This window comes from Chinchilla lanigera, unplaced genomic scaffold (genome assembly GCF_000276665.1).
Source record: "Chinchilla lanigera isolate Chin_1 unplaced genomic scaffold, ChiLan1.0 scaffold00080, whole genome shotgun sequence".
Classification (NCBI taxonomy): Eukaryota; Metazoa; Chordata; class Mammalia; order Rodentia; family Chinchillidae; genus Chinchilla; species Chinchilla lanigera.
In genome coordinates this window covers 2,841,953-2,863,817 of record NW_004955481.1, presented here as the reverse complement: position 1 = coordinate 2,863,817, position 21,865 = coordinate 2,841,953, and the positions used below count along the sequence as shown (strand labels likewise).

Genomic DNA, 21,865 nt, shown 5'->3' with positions numbered 1-21,865 from the left:
TATAGTCTAACATTTCCTACATATTTTTGAAAATTTTTTCACAACTGAACTTGCCTGACAAAATTGAGTCGTATAGGCATCTAATTGAAGCTGAAGACGTTCTTATTTTGAACTATCTGGTGATACCTATCATTGTTTCACTTATAACAAGTTTATGAGACTTAGATCTCATTATTCTGTGTGTTAAATGCATTCTGAGAAACAGTTTCCTGGAGATCCTTGATTTTGTTGTACTATCGTAACAGTTTCAGTGGTAAGACAGGTGCAGTATTGTTTGTCCTAATGGTATATGTAGGTCTTTTTAATTTTTGTACAGTTGACTTATAAATACATTTTGAAGAATGGAGTGAGAAAAAAAAGAATCCAACCCACTGTAATAACTTACTTTTTTTGAAAGATTTAAAAAATTCATCCTTTCTTTAAACTGCTTCCTGAGTAAGACATTGTGTCAGGCACAACAGAATGCTGAAATGAAAAGACCAATTTGGCCTTGTAGGACTTTATATAACTTAGGTGCTAGAGGGGAGGAAGGTATATACTTAGATTAGTATAATACAAGGGAGATTATGAGTAGTGAGATGAGTTATAATAATGACACCTAGGAGAGTTTTACAGTTTTTTGCAGTTTACACATTACTTTTTTGTGAATTATCTCTTTTTGGCTTCATAATATTTTGCTAAAGATAGAAATTATTAGTCTCATTTTATAAAACTTGGTATTGAGAGACTTGACTAAGGTTACCTGGCTAGTAAATGAAGAAAATAGACGTAATTTCAAGTTATCAGTCTTACAGTCTGTGGCGGAATCGTTCTACTTCTTGTGGTTCTCTTTGTGTGCTGCATAGTAGCACTGCCACTCAGCCCGTAGTTTGGTTTTAGCGGCGTGACTGTCTTTTTTTCTTACTGCAGTGTTTGTGCAGTTTCCTAAGTTTTTCCAAGACTGTTCTTGGTAATCCATGCTAACAGAAAACAGAAAGAACAAAAGTATTGGCAGTAATGTAAAAGGCCCTTTAAAATTTGGGGGCTGGGGATATAGCTCAGCGGTATAAGCGCCTGCCTGGCAAGCACAAGGTCCTGAGTTTAATTCCTGGTACCAAAAAATAATAATAATAATAATAATAAAATAAAACTTAGTGTGTTGGAGACTAAGATAGAGCGTTCCCAAATTGGCACTTCATTGAACACTTCATTTCAGCATTTCTCAGGCTTCAGTTGTGGGGTGGCATGTACTATTAGGAAAGAAAACGTTGTTTCAGTAGCTTCCCCACTCCACGTGTGATATACTAATCAGTCCAAGGGTTTGCTTCTACCTAGAAAAATTAATATATAGAAGATAATAGAGGAAAGGTAATATTTTTGTTGTTATTTAAGAATATTAGGTTATTTTGATGAAAAAACAGTCTTTTACACAATAGAGCCAGGCTTACTGGCACATACCCGCAGCCCCAGCTAGTCAGGAGGCTGAAGCAGGAGGAATGCAAATTCAGGACCTGCCTGCAACATAGAGTGACCTGTCTCAAGAAAAAAAGATTAGCGGAACATTCATATTTGTCTCATTGTGATAGCAGTTTTAGAGCAAAATGAAAAGCATTTTAACTTTATTCATTCAAAACTAGGGAGAGTCAGTGTGTCTACTTTTTTTTTTGTTTTGTTTTGTTTTTGTTTTTTCTGTTTTTTCTCCGGTACCAGGAACCGAACTCACGACCTTGCGCTTGCCAGGCAGGCGCTTTTGCCGCTGAGCTAAATCCCCAGCCCCAGTGTGTCTACTTTTGATATCACTAGGATTAGTCAATCTAATTTTGAATTATCTTCCAAAAATATTCTTAAATTTTCTTTATGTTGTTTTAGGTCATATAAAAGTGGATCTGGAGTAAACAACAGGAGAACTGAACTGTTTTTGAAAGAACATGACCATCTTCGAAAGTAAGTATCATCAAGTGTGTGAGTACTGTGTAGTCACTTTGCTTATTAACTCATTTACTTATGTAACAGATATTTCATAGCTTATCCAGTAAGTGCTTTATCCGTGATAATTCATTTAATTCTCCTAATGACTCTACTCAATAGAAATGGAATTAAATGTTCCACCCATAATTAAAAAGATACTCTGTTGTTGAATGTTTTACTTACTTTTTTTTACCTGTAAATGTATTTTATTACATTAATGTATTCTTCTCTTTGGTAAATCTAGTTGTTCTAATGCTTTGTCCATACTACAGTTTATTAGTAATGTCAGCTTTATAAGGAGTAATTAGGCCACATATCAAATCCCCCCAAAAGAGTTTTATTTTCCAAGATTTTAGAAGAAAAATACCTAAAAACTTGTATGAACTATACATGCATTTTAACATCACCATATTCTATTCCTGTGTCATCTGGTTTTTTCTAAAATATAATGGAGTTTTCTGTTTTCTGTATTTTGTTGTAGAACTTAAAGATCAAAAAATTACTACTGTCTGAACTCAGCCTGTAAGCTGTTATAAATTACAGTTTTAGGAATTATATTGATACTTGCCATTGAGTGTCATAAATTAGTCATGTTTTATGAGCTTAGGGTACTAGTTCAATTCATATGTCCTTAAAGATCACCACTTTAAATATAAGCTGTTAAAATCAAACCCAGAAAGCCAGGTGTGGTGGTGCATGTCTCTAGTCCCAGCTACTCAGGTGGCTGAATCCAGAGGATCAGGGAGTCCAGCAGTTTGAGACCAGCCTTGGTAAATATTGCAAGATCTTGTCTCAAAAAACCAAAGCCTAAAACCAGTAACAGAAGACAAAAGAAAGATCAAGGTCTATGTATGTATGCATGCTGAAGATGGAATCCAAGGCTTTAGTAATAGAACTATCGCTGAGCCACACTACCAACTGATCAAGGTATTTTTAAGTACCTACATACCTGTAATATTGAACTAGTTGTTAGTTCTTTCTTAGTTTGTTGAATAATTATTGATTGGCACAAGGGGGCAGTCTCTCCTTGAGTACATTTAATTTACAGTCACTCATAGTTTTGATAGTTGTGTTTGAAAAACACTGGCATAAAGAGAATTTTGTATTGTGTCCAAAACTGTATTACTATATTTGGGGGAACAGAGTAATTTAAGAAGTATCGTATTCAGGTAGTACCAAAGTAAGATTAGATTGCATTAGTGTTTCTGTATTACCTCAAGAAGAACTTAAATAAAAAAAAGTTATTCATTTTTATTTTTGTTCTTATTGGTACATGTTTGCAGTACATAATGATTACATTCAAAATGAGAAGTTGGTGCATGTAGATAACATATCCTAATTCTTTTTATGTCCCCTTTCCCTCACTTCTTACCCCCTCCATCCATCTTTAGTTCCCTTCTCATTCATGGAACGTCTAGCGCCTATTATCTGTCTTTTATTGCGTTCTTTCATTTTTCTCATGTAAAAGAAAACCATGCAATTTTAAGCTTGTATGTCTTGATTTATTCCACTTAACATTAAGGTCTCAAGGTATGTCCATTTTCCTACAAATGATTCAAGTTTACCCTTCTTTATGACAGAGTAGTACTCCCTTATGTATAAATGTCACATTTCTTTTATCCACTCACCTATTGATGGACATATGGGTTGTTTCCAGAATTTAGCTATTGTGAGTTGTGTTGCTGTATATCATATGAACATGCTATGTAAACATGAGTATGCATGTATCATTGTAATATGATATCTTTCACTGTTTTGTGAAGATACCTAGAAAGAGAATAGCTAGTTTGAATGGAATTTCTTGTTTTAGTTTTTTGAGAACTCTCCATAGTGATTTCCATAGTAAGTATACTAGTGTATGTTCCCACCAATATAGAAGAGTTCCTTTTTCCCTACAGTGTCAGCAGCATTTGTCATTATTTGATTTCTTAATGATAGCCATTCATTTAGAGTGAGATAGAATTTCAGTGCTATTGTAACTTGCACTTCTTTAATGGTCAGAGATGTTATTTTTCATGTATTTATTGGCCATTTGTACCACTTCTGAGAAGTGTCTGTTCCTTTTAGTTCCTTGTTTTTTTTTTTACTAGGCCTCTTATTTGTGTGTGTGTGGGGGGTCTAATTTTCTTGAGGTGTTTTTTTGTTTTGGTTTGGTTTTTTGTCTTTTTGAGACAGGGTCTCGCTATGCGGTTCAGGCTAGCCTTGGACTCACTTTGTAGCCCAGGCTGGTCTCGAACGTGCAATGATCCACCTGCCTCAGCCTCCTGAGTGCTGGGATTACAGGCATGTGCCATCACGCCTGGCTCTTGTTTTTTGTATGTTCTAGAAATTAGTTTTCTGTTCGAAGTGTAGCTGGCAAAGATTTGTTTTTTCCATTCTGTAAATTGTCTCTTCACTGTGTTGGTTTGTTTCCTTCGGTGTGCAGAACCTTTTTCATTTGCTATAAACCTGTTTGTTGATTCTTGATACAGTTTTATTGTGCAGTTGGCACTCTGTTCAGAAAATCCTCACCTATGCCTTATGACTTCCAGAGTTTTACCTATTTTATCTTCCAGCAGATTGTTTAATATTTAGATCTTTGATCCATTTAGATTTGGTTTAGATTCAGTCTTCTACATGTATATAGCCAGTTTTCCCAGCACTGTTTGTTAAAGGGGCTGTTTTTTCCTCCATCATACTTTTAGCCCCCTTACCAAAGATGAAAAGGCTGAATGTGCCTTGTGTTGCTTCTGCTTCCTGTCTTCTGTTTCATTGGTTCACATGCCTGTTGTTGTGCCAGTACCGTGCTGTTTTAATCACGGTAGCTTTGTAGTATAACTTGAACACTGGAATAATGATGCCTTCTGCTTTGCTTTTGTTGTCCAGAATTTCTGGGTCTCTTCTGATTCTGTAAGAATTTTAGGATTGTTTCCTGTAGTTCTGTGAGGAATGCTGCTGCTATTTTGATTGCGTTAAATCTGTATAACAGTTTTAGAAGTATGGCCATGTTGACAATATTGGTTCTGCCTATCCAGGAACAGGGGATATCTTTCCATTTTCTGCAGTCCTCTTCTATTCCTTTTTCTGAATACTGTAATTTTAGTTACGGAGATCATTCAGTTCCTTCATTATCTTAATTCCAAAGTATTTAATTTATCTTTATGCTATTATGAATAGTATTGTTATCCTAATTTCTTAGTGGATTTATTATTGGTGTACAGGAATGCTACTGATTTTTATGTGTTGATTTTGTATCCTGCTGCATTGCTGAATTTGGTTATTTATTCTAGAAGTCTTGTGGTGGAATTTTTTGGGTTTTCTAGGTAGACGACCGTGCCATCTGCAAGTAAGGCTAGTTTGACTTCTTCCTTTCCTTATGTATCTCTTTTATTTCTCTTATCTGACTGCTCTGGCTAAAGGTTTGAGTACTCTGTTGAACAGGAGTGGTTCAATGTTGAAGACCCTTGTCTTGTTCCTGATTTTAGAAGGGAAAGCTATCAGCTTTTCCCTATTTAATAAAATGTTGGATGTAGGTCTGTCATAAATGGCTTTTATCCAGTTGAGATAAGGTCCTTCTATACCTGTTTTCTTCAGGATTTTTGCCATGAACAGATGGTGGATTTTGTCAAAAGCTTTTTCTCTGTCTTTTGAGATGATGATGTGATTTTTGTTCTTCTATTTATGTGATGTATTGTTTTTATTGATTTGCATATGTTGAGCCATCCTTGCATCTCTGGGATGAAGCCTACTTGGTCATGATGTATGATCATTTTGATGATTTGTTGCATTGTGTTTGCCAGTATCTTGTTGAGGATCCTTGCATCTACATACATTAAAGAGATTATCCTATAATTTTCTTTTTTAATGGAGTCATTGTCTGGTTTTGGAATCAAGATAATGATAGCTTCCAGGTATTACTTTGGCAATACTCCTCCCTTTCAGTTTCATTAAAGAGTTTGAAGAATATTAGCATTAGATGGTTCCTGAAGTTCTTGTAGAATTCAGTGGTGAATCCATCAAGTCCTAGGCTTTTCTTAGTTGGTAGGTTTTTTATTACTGCTTTAATTTCATTGTTTGTTACTGGATTATCCAGGGTTTTTATATCTTCTTGGTTCACTTTCAGTAATTCATATGTATCTAGTAATTTATCCATTTCTTCTGGATTTTCCAGTTTATTAAAGTACAGATTTTCTAAGTAGTTATTAATTAATCTAGATTTCAGTAGTATCCATTGTGATTTTGCCCTTAATTTATAATTGCATTCATATAGATTGTGTATTTTTTGGTAAGATTGGCTAAGGGCCAAGGTCTATTTTGTTTATTCTTTTAAAGAAGGAACTCTACTATTTATTGATTCTTTGGGTTTGTTTTTGTTTGTTTATTTTGGGGTTTTTCTTTTTAGTCTCAATTTCGTTAATTTCTGCTTTAATCTTTATAATTTCCTTCTTTGTACTTGATTTGGATTTGGATTGTTCTTGTTTTCCTAGGCCCTTGAGGTGCATTATTAGGTTATTTATTTGGGCTTGCTCTTTTTTTTTTTCTGATGTAGGCATTCACAGCTATAAATTCCCTCAAAGGACTGCTTTCATTGTGACCCATAGGTTTTCATATGTTGTACTGGCATTATCATTTGATTCTAGGAACTATTTTCTTCCATGGTTCATCAATTATTCAAGAATGTAGTATTTAATCTCCATACATCTGCATAATTTCTGTGGTTTCTTTTGCCATTGATTTCTACTTTCATTGCACTATGATCTGATAATATGCATAGAATAACTTTAGTTATTTTGTATTTTATTTAAGAATGTTTGATGGGTTACTATGTGGTCTGTTTTTTTTTTTTTTTAAAGTTCCATGCACTGCTGAGAAGGTATATTCTGTTGTTGGGTTGAACACTGTAGATATATATTAAGTCCATTTGCTCAAAAATGTGATTCAACTCTTGATATTTCTTATTATTATCTCTTTGTGTTGAATTATTATCTCTTCATGTTGAATTGTTCCTTAACCAATATGTAGTGACCTTCTTTGCCCCTTCTGATCAGTTTTGGTTTGAAGAACACTTTGTCTGAAAAATAGGGTTGTTATTCTTGTTTGTTTTGGGATTCTCATTGCATGTTTTTCTTTTTTGGGGGGGGGAATTCTCATTGCATGTTTTTCTTTTTTGGGGGGGGATTCTCATTGCGTGTTTTTCTTTTTTTCTTTTTTCTTTTTTTTTTTTTTTTGGTACCGAGACTAGAACTCAGGACCTTGGGCTTGCCAGGCAAGTGCTTATGCCACTGAGCTATATCCCTGGCCTGGAATATTGTTTTTCATTCTTTGACTTTTAGTCTTAGGAATTTCTTTATGGATGAAATGTGTTTCTTGTATACAACATACTATCCAGTTTTCTTTTTGATGCAATCAGTGGATCTGTATCTTTTAAGTGGGGAGTTCCAGCCGTTCACACTGAGTTATTACTGAACAGTATTCATTTATTATTGTCAGTGTTGACCCTCTATCCCCCAAAATGCCTAATTCCTCACCCTACCTAGTGTATTAATTCTATTATACTTTTTGACATTGTTGACTTCATTATCCCTTTCTGGGATATCCTTGAGAATGTTTTGTTGTTTTTTGTTTTTTTTTTTTTGGTTTTTCTCCGGTACCGGGAACCGAACTCACGACCTTGCGCTTGCCAGGCAGGCGCTTTTGCCGCTGAGCTAAATCCCCAGCCCCTCCTTGAGAATGTTTTGGAGCACTCATTTTGTGATCATCAATTTCTTAGGGTGCTCTTTGTCCTGGAAAGATCTTGTTTCTTCATCTCTTTCAAAAGATAGTTTTGCAGGATAAATTAGGAGTTGTTTTCTTTTAGGTCTTGAAACACTTCATTCTAAGGTTTGTGTTGAAAAATCTGTTGTAATTCTAGTGGGTTTATCTTTATAAGTGATTTGTTGTTTTTCTCCAACAGCTTTTAAGATTCTGTCCTTGTTTTGATCTTTTGGGATTTTGGTTATGATGGATTGTAGAAAAGTTCCTTTCTAATCATGGGTATTTGGGATTCTGCATTCTTTGCTTATATGTATGTTAAATTCTTTCCCCACACTTAGAAAGTTTTCTACTGTTATTTCTGTAAAAAAGGTTTTTTATGGTGTCTTCTGATTTTTCCCTGATCCATTTAATCTTAGTGTTCTTTGCATCATCTAGCAGCTGTTGAATGCATTTCATATTCTCTTGTTGTTTTTAAGGCATTTCTGAGGATATGGTCACCTACATCAGTCATGTCATCTAGTTCTGACATTCTGTCCTCATATTGGTCATTTCTGCTGCTTTTACTCTCAAGAGAATTTTCTATTTCTTGAATTTCTGTTTGGGACTTCTCATGGACTAATTCTTTGCTAATTCTTTCATTTTGTTTGGCTCAGATTTTTATTAGTGTCTTCTCTAAGCTCTGATCATTTTGTTTATTAATAAAATATTATCTATTTTATTTTATTGTCTTTGTGCTCACCAAAAACATTACCCATCTAATTTTTGCTTTGTTTTGGTTTTTCACTCCTCTTTTATCACTTTGTATAATTTAACTTTTTTGCTTTTGATTTCTTCTTCATCTGTGCCCTATGCTTTGGGGAGTTAGAAGTTTTTGGAGGTATTTTGTTGTTTTGTCTTATAGTGTCTGTTGTTTTATTTTGTTTTGATTGATTATAGTACAGTCTTAGTTTTACATTATCTGAGTTTTTTTAAATACTGATATTCGAACATTCCTGTGAAAAAGTTTGTGTGTGCTCGTTCTATACAAAGAAGAACTGAGGCAGGATGACGTTTAATGGATGTGAAGTTCTAATAAAATTAGAGGAATTATTAAGACTAAAAATAAGGGTTCAATTATTGTTCTTGATATTAGAACATGGAACTTCTAAATAGCATTTAAAAATTAAAATCTGTCTTTTTAAAATAAATTATAAACGCAAGGTAATAAGATGACACAAAATCATGGGCTAATATGTTTACAAAATAACATGAAAAGTGTTCTCTGGTTTTTCAGTGTTGTATTTTACTTGCTCAATGCTTTGAGGAAGAATTGGCAAGAATTTTTTGGAATAATTTTTTTATGTACAGAAATTTTAGGTGATCATTATAGTGCCCATTTTAGAAAGTATGAATAGTTCAATAATCCAAAAAATTTAAATGACTTATTAGCACAGAATACCATTTTTAACTTATCAGTAGATTGTGAGTCTTTTCCCATGTTATTTGATAATGTTTAGTCGGTTATTATTTACTTACGTATTTGGAGTTTTTCTGAGATAGAGTCTTGGCATGTAGTCCAGGCTTGGCTTGAACTCCCTACAATCCCCAGGCTGGCCTTGAGCCCATGATCCTCTCCCTCAGCTTCCTGATTACTGGGATTACAAGTACGTGCCAAAATGCCCAGTAATTTTTTTTTGTTTTTTAAAATACAGTACATATATTCCATAATTCAGATAAACCATAATTCATGTAACTATTTCCCTAGTGTTGACCTTTTATTTTCAGTTTTTACTATTCTACATAATAAGGTCTTAGCATATATCCCTAGTTATTTTATGATAAATTCTTAAAATTAGAATCACAAAAATAAAAAATACATTCATTTTAAAGCTTTCGATATAATACTATCAGATTTTCTAGTTTATAGTCTCATTATTAACATATATATAAATACTTTCCAATGCCCTAACTCTGATATATTATTTAATTTTCTGTTGGATTTCAAACCCAAGGCCTCACACATGCTGGTTAAGCACTCTATCATTGAGCTGTACTCCCAGCCCTGTGATGATGCTTTTCTTAATTTTGCTTAATTCAGTACATCCAAAAAATTATCGTTTCAACATACAATCAGTATCAAAGTCATGAATTATTTTTGCTTTATTTTTGTACCCAGTCTTTGAAACCTGTGATTTTTTCTTAAATTCATGTGAAGAAGAGAGGTACTGTAAAAATTTTCAGACAAAAAAATTTTTAAGTGTAAGGAATATGTTTCTATCATAGAAAACTTAAACAGCCAGCTAAAAGAAGCATAAGAAAGAAATAGTTAATCTAAAAAGCTAGGCAGAGAGCACATGAGAATAATCTGAACTAGTTGTACAGTTTTTCTGTGAGTCTAAAATTATTTCAAGATTAAAAACATAAAAGAGCAACAGAACTTTCAGTAAAATAGGACAAATTAGCTTTCTTAGTCTTATATTACCCTAGTATTATATAACCCATTAACAAAGTAATGGTATGATATTATTAACTAAAATACAAACTTTATTTGAGCATCAGTTTTTCCATTTACGTCCTTATTTTATGTTCCAGGAACCCATATTGCATTTAGTTTAGAGGAGACTTACTCAGTCTCCTCTGGTTTGTGAAAATGGCCTAACTTTGATTTGTCACGAGGAAACATGAAACAATCCCAAATTGAGAGACATTTTACAAAATACTGATATATACATTCTGAAGTGTTGTGGAGGTGACCTTATGCAATTTTGGAAAGAAAACCTCCCAAATGATGCTATATCCATAATGCTGGAGCATTATGTGAAAATGTATAACATGTCTATATGTCTTATTACTATTAATGATAGCCTAGGTTGCTTGGTTAAACTAAGGTTTGAGAATTTTCTCCATTGTAAAATATCTTTCCCATTGTAGTTAATAAATATAGGGATTCTACTCAAGAGACTGAGACAGAAAGGTCAGAAGTTCATGGCCAGCCTGGGCAACATAAGTCTACATCTCAAAAAAATACAAGGGAAGATATTTGGAGACTATGAAAATATTTCTCCTTAAACTTTTCCTACTAATTTTAGCATCCATTACTGAATTATAAGCTCTACAGTTATTATTGTGGTGTTTACTTAGTGGTGGTTTTCTATCTCAATTGAAGAGCTGTGTCTTCTCCATCATTTATTTTACTTATTTAATTATTTATGTCAGCACAGACTCATACATACTGTGGATTTTAATTCAGCACTATAATTATTCGTTGTTCAAATCATTCCATATTTCAACATTGGGAACTCCTATCATTTGACATGCCTCATTCCTTTGAGTGTTTCCCTTACTTTGTGGCATCATGAAATGTTTTTGGCTCCTTTTATATTTTACCTGCCTCTGCTCTGGAATCAAATACTTCTCCAAGAGGTCTCAGTTCTTTTTATTAGACGATGATAATCAAAAATGAGTATCTGGGTGCTTGGGTATGTTTATTGCTATGGAGATGATTGTTTCCAGGTTCTCGCTTACTAAAAGTTTTTGTCATAAATGGGGTTGAAATTTTTTACTTTTATTTATTTATTTTTTGCATCTGTTGAGATCAATTGTTTTTCTCCTGCATTGCAGCAATATGGTAAATTTCATTGATTATTTTCAAACATTCAACCGATTATGAATTCCTGGAATAAACTCCAGTTAGTTATGGTATTTATTATCCTTTATATATATGGCTGGATTTATTTGTTCAGGATTTTTGTATTATTCTTATGAGAAATATCTGTAGTTTTCTATTCTTGTTTTCATCTGATCTTATTATAAAGGTAATGTTGACTCCAGTAAATAAATTGGGAAGTGTACTCCTTTCTGTTTTCTGAGTTTGTCCAAGCTTGATGTTATTTGATCTTTACATATGTGTTAGAATATACTAATAAATTCATCCCAGAAGTTTTCTTTATGGCAGCATTTTTAAATTATAAATTTAGTTTCTTTTATAGGTAAAGCATCATGAGTTGGATTGGATTTATCCCTGGATCAAGATGGCTTACTGTAACTGGTTCAGCCAAAATCACAAATCCATCCATGTGGCCAAAGGACTTGGAAAGAGCATTATCAGAAGAGAGTGTGACATGTTCAGGGCTCCAGGGAAATTATTAGGCAATTTGTGTCAGTTTGTATTTACTATACTCTCTTCTGTACTCCAAACCATAGATTTAGAAATAGCATGATGAAGCAAATATTTTTTTCAATATAGATTTATTGAAATGAGCTTTAATATTCCCTTCCTCCTTCTATTCCGCCAATGAATTGTAAAATTTTTTATGGGCCTGTAGGGAATACATGATTGACCTACTCCTAAATCTTTAATTTCATCACTTTCTTTCCACTGCTTCCTCCACGCTCTCCCTCCTTTTGCCTAGTAGGTACCAGCCATACTGGCCTCTCGTTTCTTTTCACAAAGACATTGAGTCCTTTCACCTCCAGCCTTATGCACTTAGACTTTGTTTTATCTATTTAGGATACTCTTCTCTTGATTTTCCATATAGTTTATTTATGGACATGTTTATGGCCTAAGCTCACTTGTCACCTCCTAAGGATCCTTTGGTAACTTTTATCTGAAGTAGGTCTTCCCTTATTATTCTTTAAGAAAGCATCTTTCTTTGTTTTACTTAAAGCATTTCTGACAATCTGTAATGATTTGTTCTTTTTAGCTTTTATAGAATCTGACTTCCTTGAATATAAACTTCATAAAGGGATGACTTAATTATTGGCCATTGTTGGGGCTCAGATTCATATTAAATCTTAGACACTCATATCTATTTGTTGGATAAGTAAATGCATGTGAACAGAGGTATAAGTGTACATGTGTGCCCCAATATAGAAACTTCATTCATTTATTCTCCAAGTATTTTTTGTTCGTTGTGTGATATTGGGCATTGAACCTAGGGCCGAGGGTATGCCAGACAAGTGTTCTACCACTGAGCTCAACCCCTCAATATTTTTTGAATATGTTCTTTATACAAGATGTGTTTGTGCATGTGTGTGTGTGTGTTTGAGACAAGGTCTCACTATGTAGTTCAGGCTGGCCTTAAACTCACTATGTAGTCAAGACTGGCCTTGAACTCACAGCAGTCCTCCTGCCTCAGCCTCCCAAGTACTGGGATTACAGACATGCATCACTATGACCAGCTTAAAAGGTGTTTTTGTAGATATAAAATCTGATCTGGAAAAGGGGCTATTATCAATGTAACCAATTATTTTTGCTCTACAAAATGAATTCCCCATGAAATTCCTTCTTAGAATTTAAATTCTTACATATGATAAAAGTCTTCGGTAAGTATCTCTCTCATTTACAGACGAGGAAACAAGATTCAGAGAAAATGTAGGTCAGGGTCTCATAACTATTTAATAGTATAGCTCTTACTAAACATACCTTTCTTAACCCATTTCCATATTTGTCTCACATCATACCGCCTCCTTGCTTTAAAATTTTATTTTCATTATACTAAAGAATCAGCAAGGCATAATATTACTGAGCATTCAAAGAGCAGTTGCTTTTCACCTCTCTGAAAAGCAAGTGACTTGACCTTTTTTTTTTCCTCTTCAAAGTAGAATGGTAGCTATCCCCCTGTGTAAGTTAAAAGCACTCTAAAAATGTAAGAATTTAGCCACGTGTGATGGCACATGCCTGTAATTCCTACACTCTGGGATGTTGGGCAAGAGAATCACAAGTTTGAACCCAGCCTGGGCAACTTAACGAGACCTATCTCAAATTTAAAAATTAAAGGGCTGGAGGTGACTAGAGATGTTACCTACATGAACACCTGGGTTCAGTCCTCAGTACTACAAAAAAAAAAAGATTCACTTTTTGTTTTCAAAATTTCAGCCAGCTTTCCCTGAGGTCACACAGCTAATAGAAGCTGGGATGCAAGCCCAGGTTCTCTGGTTGTCTTGCTTCTGTAGTACTGTACTGCTCCTCAGGGATAGCTACTTCACAGGATTGCTGAGATAACACATGTGGAAGGGCTTTTCATACTTTGAGGCATTCTGTATAAGCAGAATATAAGTGCTATAAGATTTTAAAAAGTAAATACTAAAAGAGAAAGGGATTATAAACTTCTATGCATTCTCTCACAGTTTAGATTTCATAAACAAAATTTCAAATACTTTTGATACTAGAGTAGCCCTCTTGAAATGAAATTCTAGTTGTATTAACAGACCATGACCATATTTGAAAAATGTAAGACCTATGATCATAATTTAGTGGCCTTTATAAGCAGTAGTTTTATCTCAGAAGTTTTTGTATAGTTGTATGTAGATTGTTTAATAAATATTATATGATTCCATTTAAATAACGGTAAGATATATCTGAATGGAATAACATACTAGTAGACTCCTGGCATTCAGTGATTTGACATGAGTTTTCTCAACTATTCATGAATCTTAATGGTTCGTGATATATAGTTTTGTTCAGTTATAAACTTAATTGTTGTATGTATGGAACTGGTGCTGAGGAAGTCACCTGGCTACTGAGTAAGCCATCTGGACAGCAATATTTACAATTCACATTTACTACTTGTAATTGTATTTACTTGGTAACCACCATGAAATAATTTACACACACACACACACACACACACACACACACACACACACACATATTCTTTGTTACTTTGTAGAACCTTACCCTAAGGAGACTATTGTAATATTAGAGGAGAACTTGTAATATTAGTAACCATAAACCCTGAAATATATGAACACTCACATGTGCAGTGCTTAAATGCAGTTTGCATAGGCAACAACAGAATGCCGTGCAGTGTGTTAGAGAGCACACTAACTCCACCTTATATGCCTGCCACACAATCAGTGGAATCAAAGCTTGTGTGTTTGGAACATTACATGTTCTCGTGTGACTTGGTGAATAACATGTACCAATTACCGATAGTATTTCAGTGTACCTGCAAGTGCATGTACCTGTAAAGACAAGCATTTATTGTTATTGTTATTAAGTGGACATGTAAGTTGTCTTGTTTAATTATTAAACCTGGGCTTATATTACTTCATAAAATAATTTAATAAGTTAAAATATTAAAAATAAAGGAGCACCCAGGCATGGTGGCATACGCTTATAACACCAGCACTTGGGAAGCTGAGGCAGGAGGATCATCTTAAGTTAAGGCCAGCCTAGGCTACGTAGTGAGTTCAAGGTCAACCTGAACTGCATAGTGAGACTCTATCTCAAAAAAACCAATAAATAAATAAATAAATAAATAAATAAATAAATACAAAGTTTTGTTACTTATATATATTAACTAGCTATTTTATATGTGGCCCAAGACAATTTCTTCTTGACTCAGTGCAGTCCAGGGAAACTAAAAGTTTGAACACTCATGATCTAGAGGCTTCACATATTTGCTTGTGTTTTCATTATCTCTTCTGAGCCTTACATGACAATTCCTTCAGGTGAGTGCATATAGCCCAGTGTGTAAGCATTGGCTAGACCCAGGTTCTGAGATGTAAAGAAAAAACATAGTTCCATTTTTGTTTATATAGGCTAGATGGGTCAGTGATGATTGACACAAAGGAATTTTTAAGTTTCAGAAACAGATTAAAAAATACTTTTAATATTTCATAGAATCTTTATTCAGGTAATTTTCAGGATTTTCAGACCTTTTAGACCACTGATCTAATGATCAGTAAGTGGAAACTGTTATCCCCACATTCTCTTAAGTTTTCTGTTTTTGCTATAGTTACACCAGTTTGTTGACTTCTTAACTTTTCATACAACAAATGTTTGGTTAAAATACTTTGAAAGGGGAAAAAAAACCCAAAAACTTAATTTGCATTTATAGTTGACATCCTGTTGTATATAATCAAGAGAATGTGGCATTGGTGAAAAAATAAATAGGTCAGTGGGACAGAAAGAGACACCAGAAATAGGCCGATGCAAAGTCAACTGATCTTTAACAAAGGAGTAAAGTCAGTTCAGTGGAGAAAAAAATAATCTGTTCAACACTTGGTATTAGAACTGGACATACACATGTGAAAAAATAAAAGTAGACACTGACCTCACCTTTCCCAAAAATTAGCTCAAAATAGATCATAGACTTATGTAAAATAAATGTAAATGTAAAACACAAAACAAATTTTTAAGTCTTATAGGAGAAAAACCTCGGTGATGGGTTTGGCAATGAGTTTTTAGTTCCAACACTAGAAACACTATTCCTGACAAGATGGACTTCATTAAAATTATGATTAAAATTTAAAATTTGCCTGTGCCAAAAATATGCAAAATGAAGAACAAGTCATATTCAAGGTGAAAATGCATGTAAAAAAAGGTCTTCAGAACAAAATAATTCTCAGTACTCAACAGTTAAAAATGTGAACAAAAGATCTGAACAGGCACCTCATTAAAAAAAGATATACCAATGGTAAATTAAGCATATGAAAAACTGGGCATGGTGGCACATGCCTGTGATCCCAGCATTTGGGAAGCTGAGTCAGGAGGATTGCCATGAACTGGAAGACAGGTTGGGCATCATAGTGAGTTCAAGGCCAGCCTGAACTACATAGCGAGACCCTGTCTCAAAAAAAAAAAAAAAAAAAAAGCATATGAAAAGATACTTAATATCTGTGTCCTTAAGGAATTACTACACATCTCTTAGAATGCCTAACATCCAAAACTGACCAGCTAAATGCTGTTGAGGATGTAAAGAAATGGGAACTCTGGTGTGGGAATGCAAAATGGTATATTTTTAGAAGATAATTTGACATTTTCTTACAAAGCTGTATGTAGTCTTTTTGTACATTTCAGCTGTCATGCTCCTTGTTATTAAATTGGTTGGGAACTTATAAAAACTTGCATATGAATGTTTTATTCATAATTGCCAAAAATTGGAAGGAAGCAAACGTCTTTCAGTAATTGAATGAATAAACAAACTGTGGTATGCCCATACAGTGGAATATTGTTCAGAAATAAACTACCAAGCCCAAAAAAGAGATTCTGAAGAACTTTAAATATCTAACAGAAGCCTGAAAAGCTCACATACTGTGTAATTCCAACTACTTCTGTATGACATTCTGGATAAAGCACAGCTATAGAGACAATAGAAAGATTGGCTATTGCAAGAGATTCAGGATGGAAAGAGGAGGAAAAAATAAGTATGTGTGAAGGACAAAAGATATTTAGGCCAATAAACTATCCGGTATGGTTCTGTAACAACGAGTGTACGACATTGTGCAGTCATGTATCCCATATATCCCATAAAACCCATAGACCTGTACAATGCAAAAAGTGAACACCAATGTAAATTGTGGCCTTTGGTTAATAATATACCAGTGTTGGCTCATCAGTTGTGACAAATGTTCCACATTAATTCAAGATGTAATAATAGGTGAGGAGAAAGGGTATGTGGGAATCCTGTACTTTCTGATGAATATAAACCTCAACTGTTCTTTAAAAATAAGCCTGGAAGGGAGGGAGGGAAGAGAAAGAAAGAAAGAAGAAAAGAAAAGCTGGGCTTGGGGAACGTGCTTGTAATCCCAGCTACTCAGGAGGCTGAAACAGGATCATAAGTCCAAGGCCAGCAGTTTAGCTCAACCTGAGCAATTCAGCAAAATCCTGTCTCAAATTTTTTTTAAAAGATGGGGTAGGAGTAGTTCAGTGCTCCCAGGGTTCATTTCTCCAGTACCAGGAAGGCAGAAATAAAACTCCCAGCTAATGATTTACCTTTTCTTTACTTTTTGTTTCTCTTTCAATAATTCTGTCTGTTAGGCGCTTAACATTTTGTCAGTAGGTAACTTCATGTGATTTTCAAACAGTTTGTGCCAAATCATGAAAAAAAAACAAGTAGAGATACTCCTTCCTTTATACACAGTGTAAGAAATATGCCACAATATTAATATAAGTGAAAGAAAAGTTATAGTTTCTGCTTTAATCTTTGCTTTTCTATGCTTTCCAAATGTTATTTGTAAATTAAAAGTCTCTGAGGACTAAAATAGCATAAATCTATTCTACTACAGTTTAACTGGTTCAGTTAACAGTTATAAGAGATATTTATATTGAAATAAATAAGAGAGACAGTGGGAAGGGGAGATTAACAGTAAATAAGACTGCATCCCTACAATGTTTGATGATCTCATTGGTTGTTGGTGATATTATCAGTTATTGTAGCTTACCAAAGGATTTTGTTTTTTTGGTACTAGGAATCGAACTCAGGACCTTGCCCTTTCCAGTCAGGTGCTTGTGCTGCTGGGCTATATCCCCAGCCCCAACGGATTGATTTTTAAATTTTATTTATTATGCACAAGCTTGTTTGTTTTCTTATTCATTTATTAGTCACCTGCTCATTTAAAAGAAGATCTTGTTACCTGATGTTTACCAAGTTCTTACATTTTATTGGTTTAAATTGCTTTAAATATGTATGTGAAATCACATTTTTTTCTCTTGAAATTTTTAAAAGAATTATTTCAATATAGCTTCAGTGATTCCTCAGTATAATTTGTGATGACGTTTAGTTCATTGTTTCGGCTAGTTTAAATTAATCTTGAGAGAAACAGAAACTTGTTGCTTAATTACAGGCTCCAGATGACCTTCTGGAATGTTTTTTGTCTGTTATGAAGCACTTGCGTAAGAAATAATTCCACTTGATTGTATATGTTATATAAATAATTCCACTTGATTATATATGTTATATCCCAAAAGAAAGCAGTTTCAAATTCAATTTGTATTATGTTATGCCATCTTTATGGACCTACAGTGTTGATTTATATCCACAGTGTTCGGGATACTCTTTGTGAATGGTTTTTATTCACTTTGTTTGGTTTTAGCTAAATGAATAAGAATTTAGAGACTTAGGTAGTTCGGGAAGAATTTTAAATCATTGGCTTTCCTCTCTCTATGCCTCTGTATAAGTGAAGGATGACTGGTGGAGTGTGTCTGTGAAATACTTATGTGTGACTTACCGTATCTTCTTCCTATAAAATGGAAGATGTAGTCTCAAGTATAACTCAGTATTCATGTATGTTTTATTTTGAAATGTGCCTTACAATCTGTTTTAGGACTAAAAGAAAGGTGACTAATATGTAAGTGAATTTAAAAGGAGGGAAATCCTCTTCCTCTGTAGAGTAGGATATTTGGGATTATAATTTTAGTTTTCCTTGGGTTATTTTCCTTTTCAGGTGAATTCAGCAAACACTGTGCTTTCTCTGACTACAGTTAGATGTTGCTGTAAAATACCATAATCTGAGGATAGTCGATGTCAAATTTATAAGGTGGTGAGGGGCTGGGGATTTAGCTCAGGGGCAAAAGCGCCTGCCTGGCAAGCGTAAGGTCATGAGTTCGGTTCCCGGTACCGGAGAAAAACCAAAAAAAAAAAAAAAATTTATAAGGTGGTGTATTTCAACATGTCCTTTTAAGGAAATCTACTATATGAAAATCTGATTTTAGGGGCTGGGGATTTAGCTCAGTGGCACAGTGCCTGCCTGGCAAGCGCAAGGTCATGAGTTCGATTCCCGGTATAAGAAAAAAAAAACAAAAAAGAAAATCTGATTTTATACAAAAATGAAGAGTATTTGCTTTATGAGGCTTTTTGTTTTTTTTGTTTTTTTTTTTTTTTTGGTTTTTCTCCGGTACCGGGAACCAAACTCACGACCTTGCGCTTGCCAGGCAGGCGCTTTTGCCGCTGAGCTAAATCCCCAGCCCCGAGGCTTTTTGTATTAAATTCATGTAACTATAGAATTGCTTTGTTATGTTGAAAACATTCTTTAAATTGGTGAAAATGTCACTTGCAGAAAACGTACCTCTTAAGGAAAGTACTCATTATGTAAAACAAGGGTTGTATTTGTGTGCTACAAGAACATCACAGAATTTCTTTTTTATGAAGCAACATAGAAAGCTGTTCCTTAATGACCATTTCAACTTCACTGCTCAAGAACATTGTCTTTGAATACAAAATAGTTTATTTTCTAACCACCGTATAGTAGATAGGCTAGTTTATTAACTATTTACTGAACTTCAGTTCTGATTTTACAGTTGAAAATAAAGGCAGATGAAATGCTGTTGTATCTTCAGGTTTTGTAGAAAGCAGGTAATTGTAATAATGAAGTGTATCTGTTGGCTTTCTGGCGATTTGTGTAAAATGCTTTGGCTTTGTGTTTTTCTGTTTCTTTCCAGGCAGACTGATTGAGTTAGATAGAATTGTATTGTCACAGAGTAGTTCTTTGGTTTTCTAAATGCTGCTTCATAATTGCATGCTACTTAAGGTGTGTAGCTTTCTGTTCAGTCTAAATTGGTGTTGGGTTTTTGTTACGGTTGTCAGTTGGTACATTGCTCAACACTTTCATTTTTGAACTTCTTTTGAGTTAATTATAGATGTGTGTGTAGTTCTAAGAAACAACACAGGGAAATTCTGTGTATTGTTTACCAGTTTATCCCCTTGGTAACATCTTGCACAGTTATGACACAGTATCACAACCAGGACATTGACACTAATATAATCATGATACAGAGCATTTCTGTTTTCACAAGGATCTCTCATTTTGCCCTTTTATAGATATAGCCACTCCCCTTCCACCTTTTACCCTGCACGTAAGCACCTGATAACCACCAATCTAGTCTCATGTCTGTATTTTATCATTTCAAGACCATTATATGTGTGTGGAATCACACAATATATAACGTTTTAAGATTGGCTTTTGGTTGGTGGGTGGCTTGGTCAATTTGTTTGAAATAGGGTCTCACTTTGTTGTGCTAGCTAACCTCAAACTCCTGCTTAAGCCTTTGGAGTAGTAAAATTGACCTTTTTCACCGCTCAGTATAATTCTCTGGAGACCCTTTCAGGTGTTGCATTTATTAATGACTCATTCTTTTTATTAGTAAACAGTATTTCATGGCGTGGATATACTATAGTTTACTTAATTACTCATTGAAGGATATCTAGATTACTTGCTGGCTTTGTTTTTTGAGGGTGTTTTCTCATTTATAAAGTTGCTATAAATATCTGTGTACAGGGTTTTTGTGAACAGAAGTTTTTATTTCTCAAGTAAATGCTCAGGAATGTGATGGTTGAGTCATATGGTGGTTGCAAGTTTAGGGTTTGTTTTTTTGAACTAGTTTCTAAACGGTAAAAGTGTTTTCCAAAGTGGCTGTGTACCATTTTCTGTTCTCACTAGTAAGATAGGAGTTTCTCCATTTCCTCACCAGCTCCATTTGGTGTTGACACTTAATGTTTTATTTCAGCCATCCTAATAGGTGTGTAGTGATGTGTCACTGTGGTTTTAATTTTCATCTCTAATGGCTAGTGATAGTGAACATCTTTACATGTGCTTATTTGCTGTCTGCCTGTCCTCTTCAGTGAGCTGTGTCTTCATATTTTTTGCTCATTTTCTAGTTGGATTGTTGTCTCAGGTTTTTTTGTTTGTTGGTTGGTTTTTTTAAACCATAGATAGTATTCTAGGTTACTAATCCTTTGTTAAGTATGTGGTTTGCAAATATTTTCTACCAGTTTGTAATGTATCTTTTCATCCTATTAGCAGGGTCTGTTAGTGATTCTTGCTGAATCAGTCTGGAAAAGGGTAAGGGGAGACAGGGACCGATTATGGAGAAAGAGAAAAAATGAGAATTGTCATTTATTGAAACAATAAGAGCCAATTCAGACTGCAGTCAAGCTGTTTGGTTTTTTTGGTTTTTTGTTTTTGTTTTTGTTTTAAAGAGAGTAGTAAAAAAAGAACAGTAGCAAAATACCGACATCACAGACACAAACAACAAAGCAAGAAGGGGCTGGGGATTTAGCTCAGTGGCACAGCGCCTGCCTGGCAAGCTCAATGTCGTGAGTTTGATTCCTGGTACCGGAAAAAAAAACAAAGCAAGAACATTAAAAATGATACAGGTTTTCAAAACCAAATGATAGGAATTAACAGTGGTGGTTATATTACATATAGTTATCTTCAACTACGTTGCTCAGATTACCAGATGTAGGAATGGAAGATTGTTCAAACCATTAAAGAGAATAAAAAAATAATTATTAAAAAACATTAGAGACAGTACAGAGTTTCACTAGACAAGATGGTAGGAATTCACCAGTGGTTGTTCTATTGCATATTGTCTTCAAATCAGTTGCTGAGATTACCAGATATAAGCATGCAAAATTGATCAAAACTTTAAGTATTTAACTGTTCCTTTCAATAAACCACCAGACGTCAGCAGTACAGTTAT

At 34.3% G+C, this 21,865-nt stretch overlaps 1 protein-coding gene across 2 annotated transcripts in view; it reads left to right on the top strand.

Annotated features, from left to right (window-relative positions):
- The window catches only part of Gosr1 (golgi SNAP receptor complex member 1), a 45,639-nt gene that overhangs the window by 12,939 nt on the left and 10,835 nt on the right, over positions 1-21,865 (top strand). For both annotated transcript variants that reach the window (XM_005402652.2, XM_005402651.2), the window contains exon 6: positions 1,849-1,923. In XM_005402652.2, the coding sequence (XP_005402709.1) occupies positions 1,849-1,923 (75 nt within the window). The remainder of the gene's footprint in view (positions 1-1,848; positions 1,924-21,865) is intronic.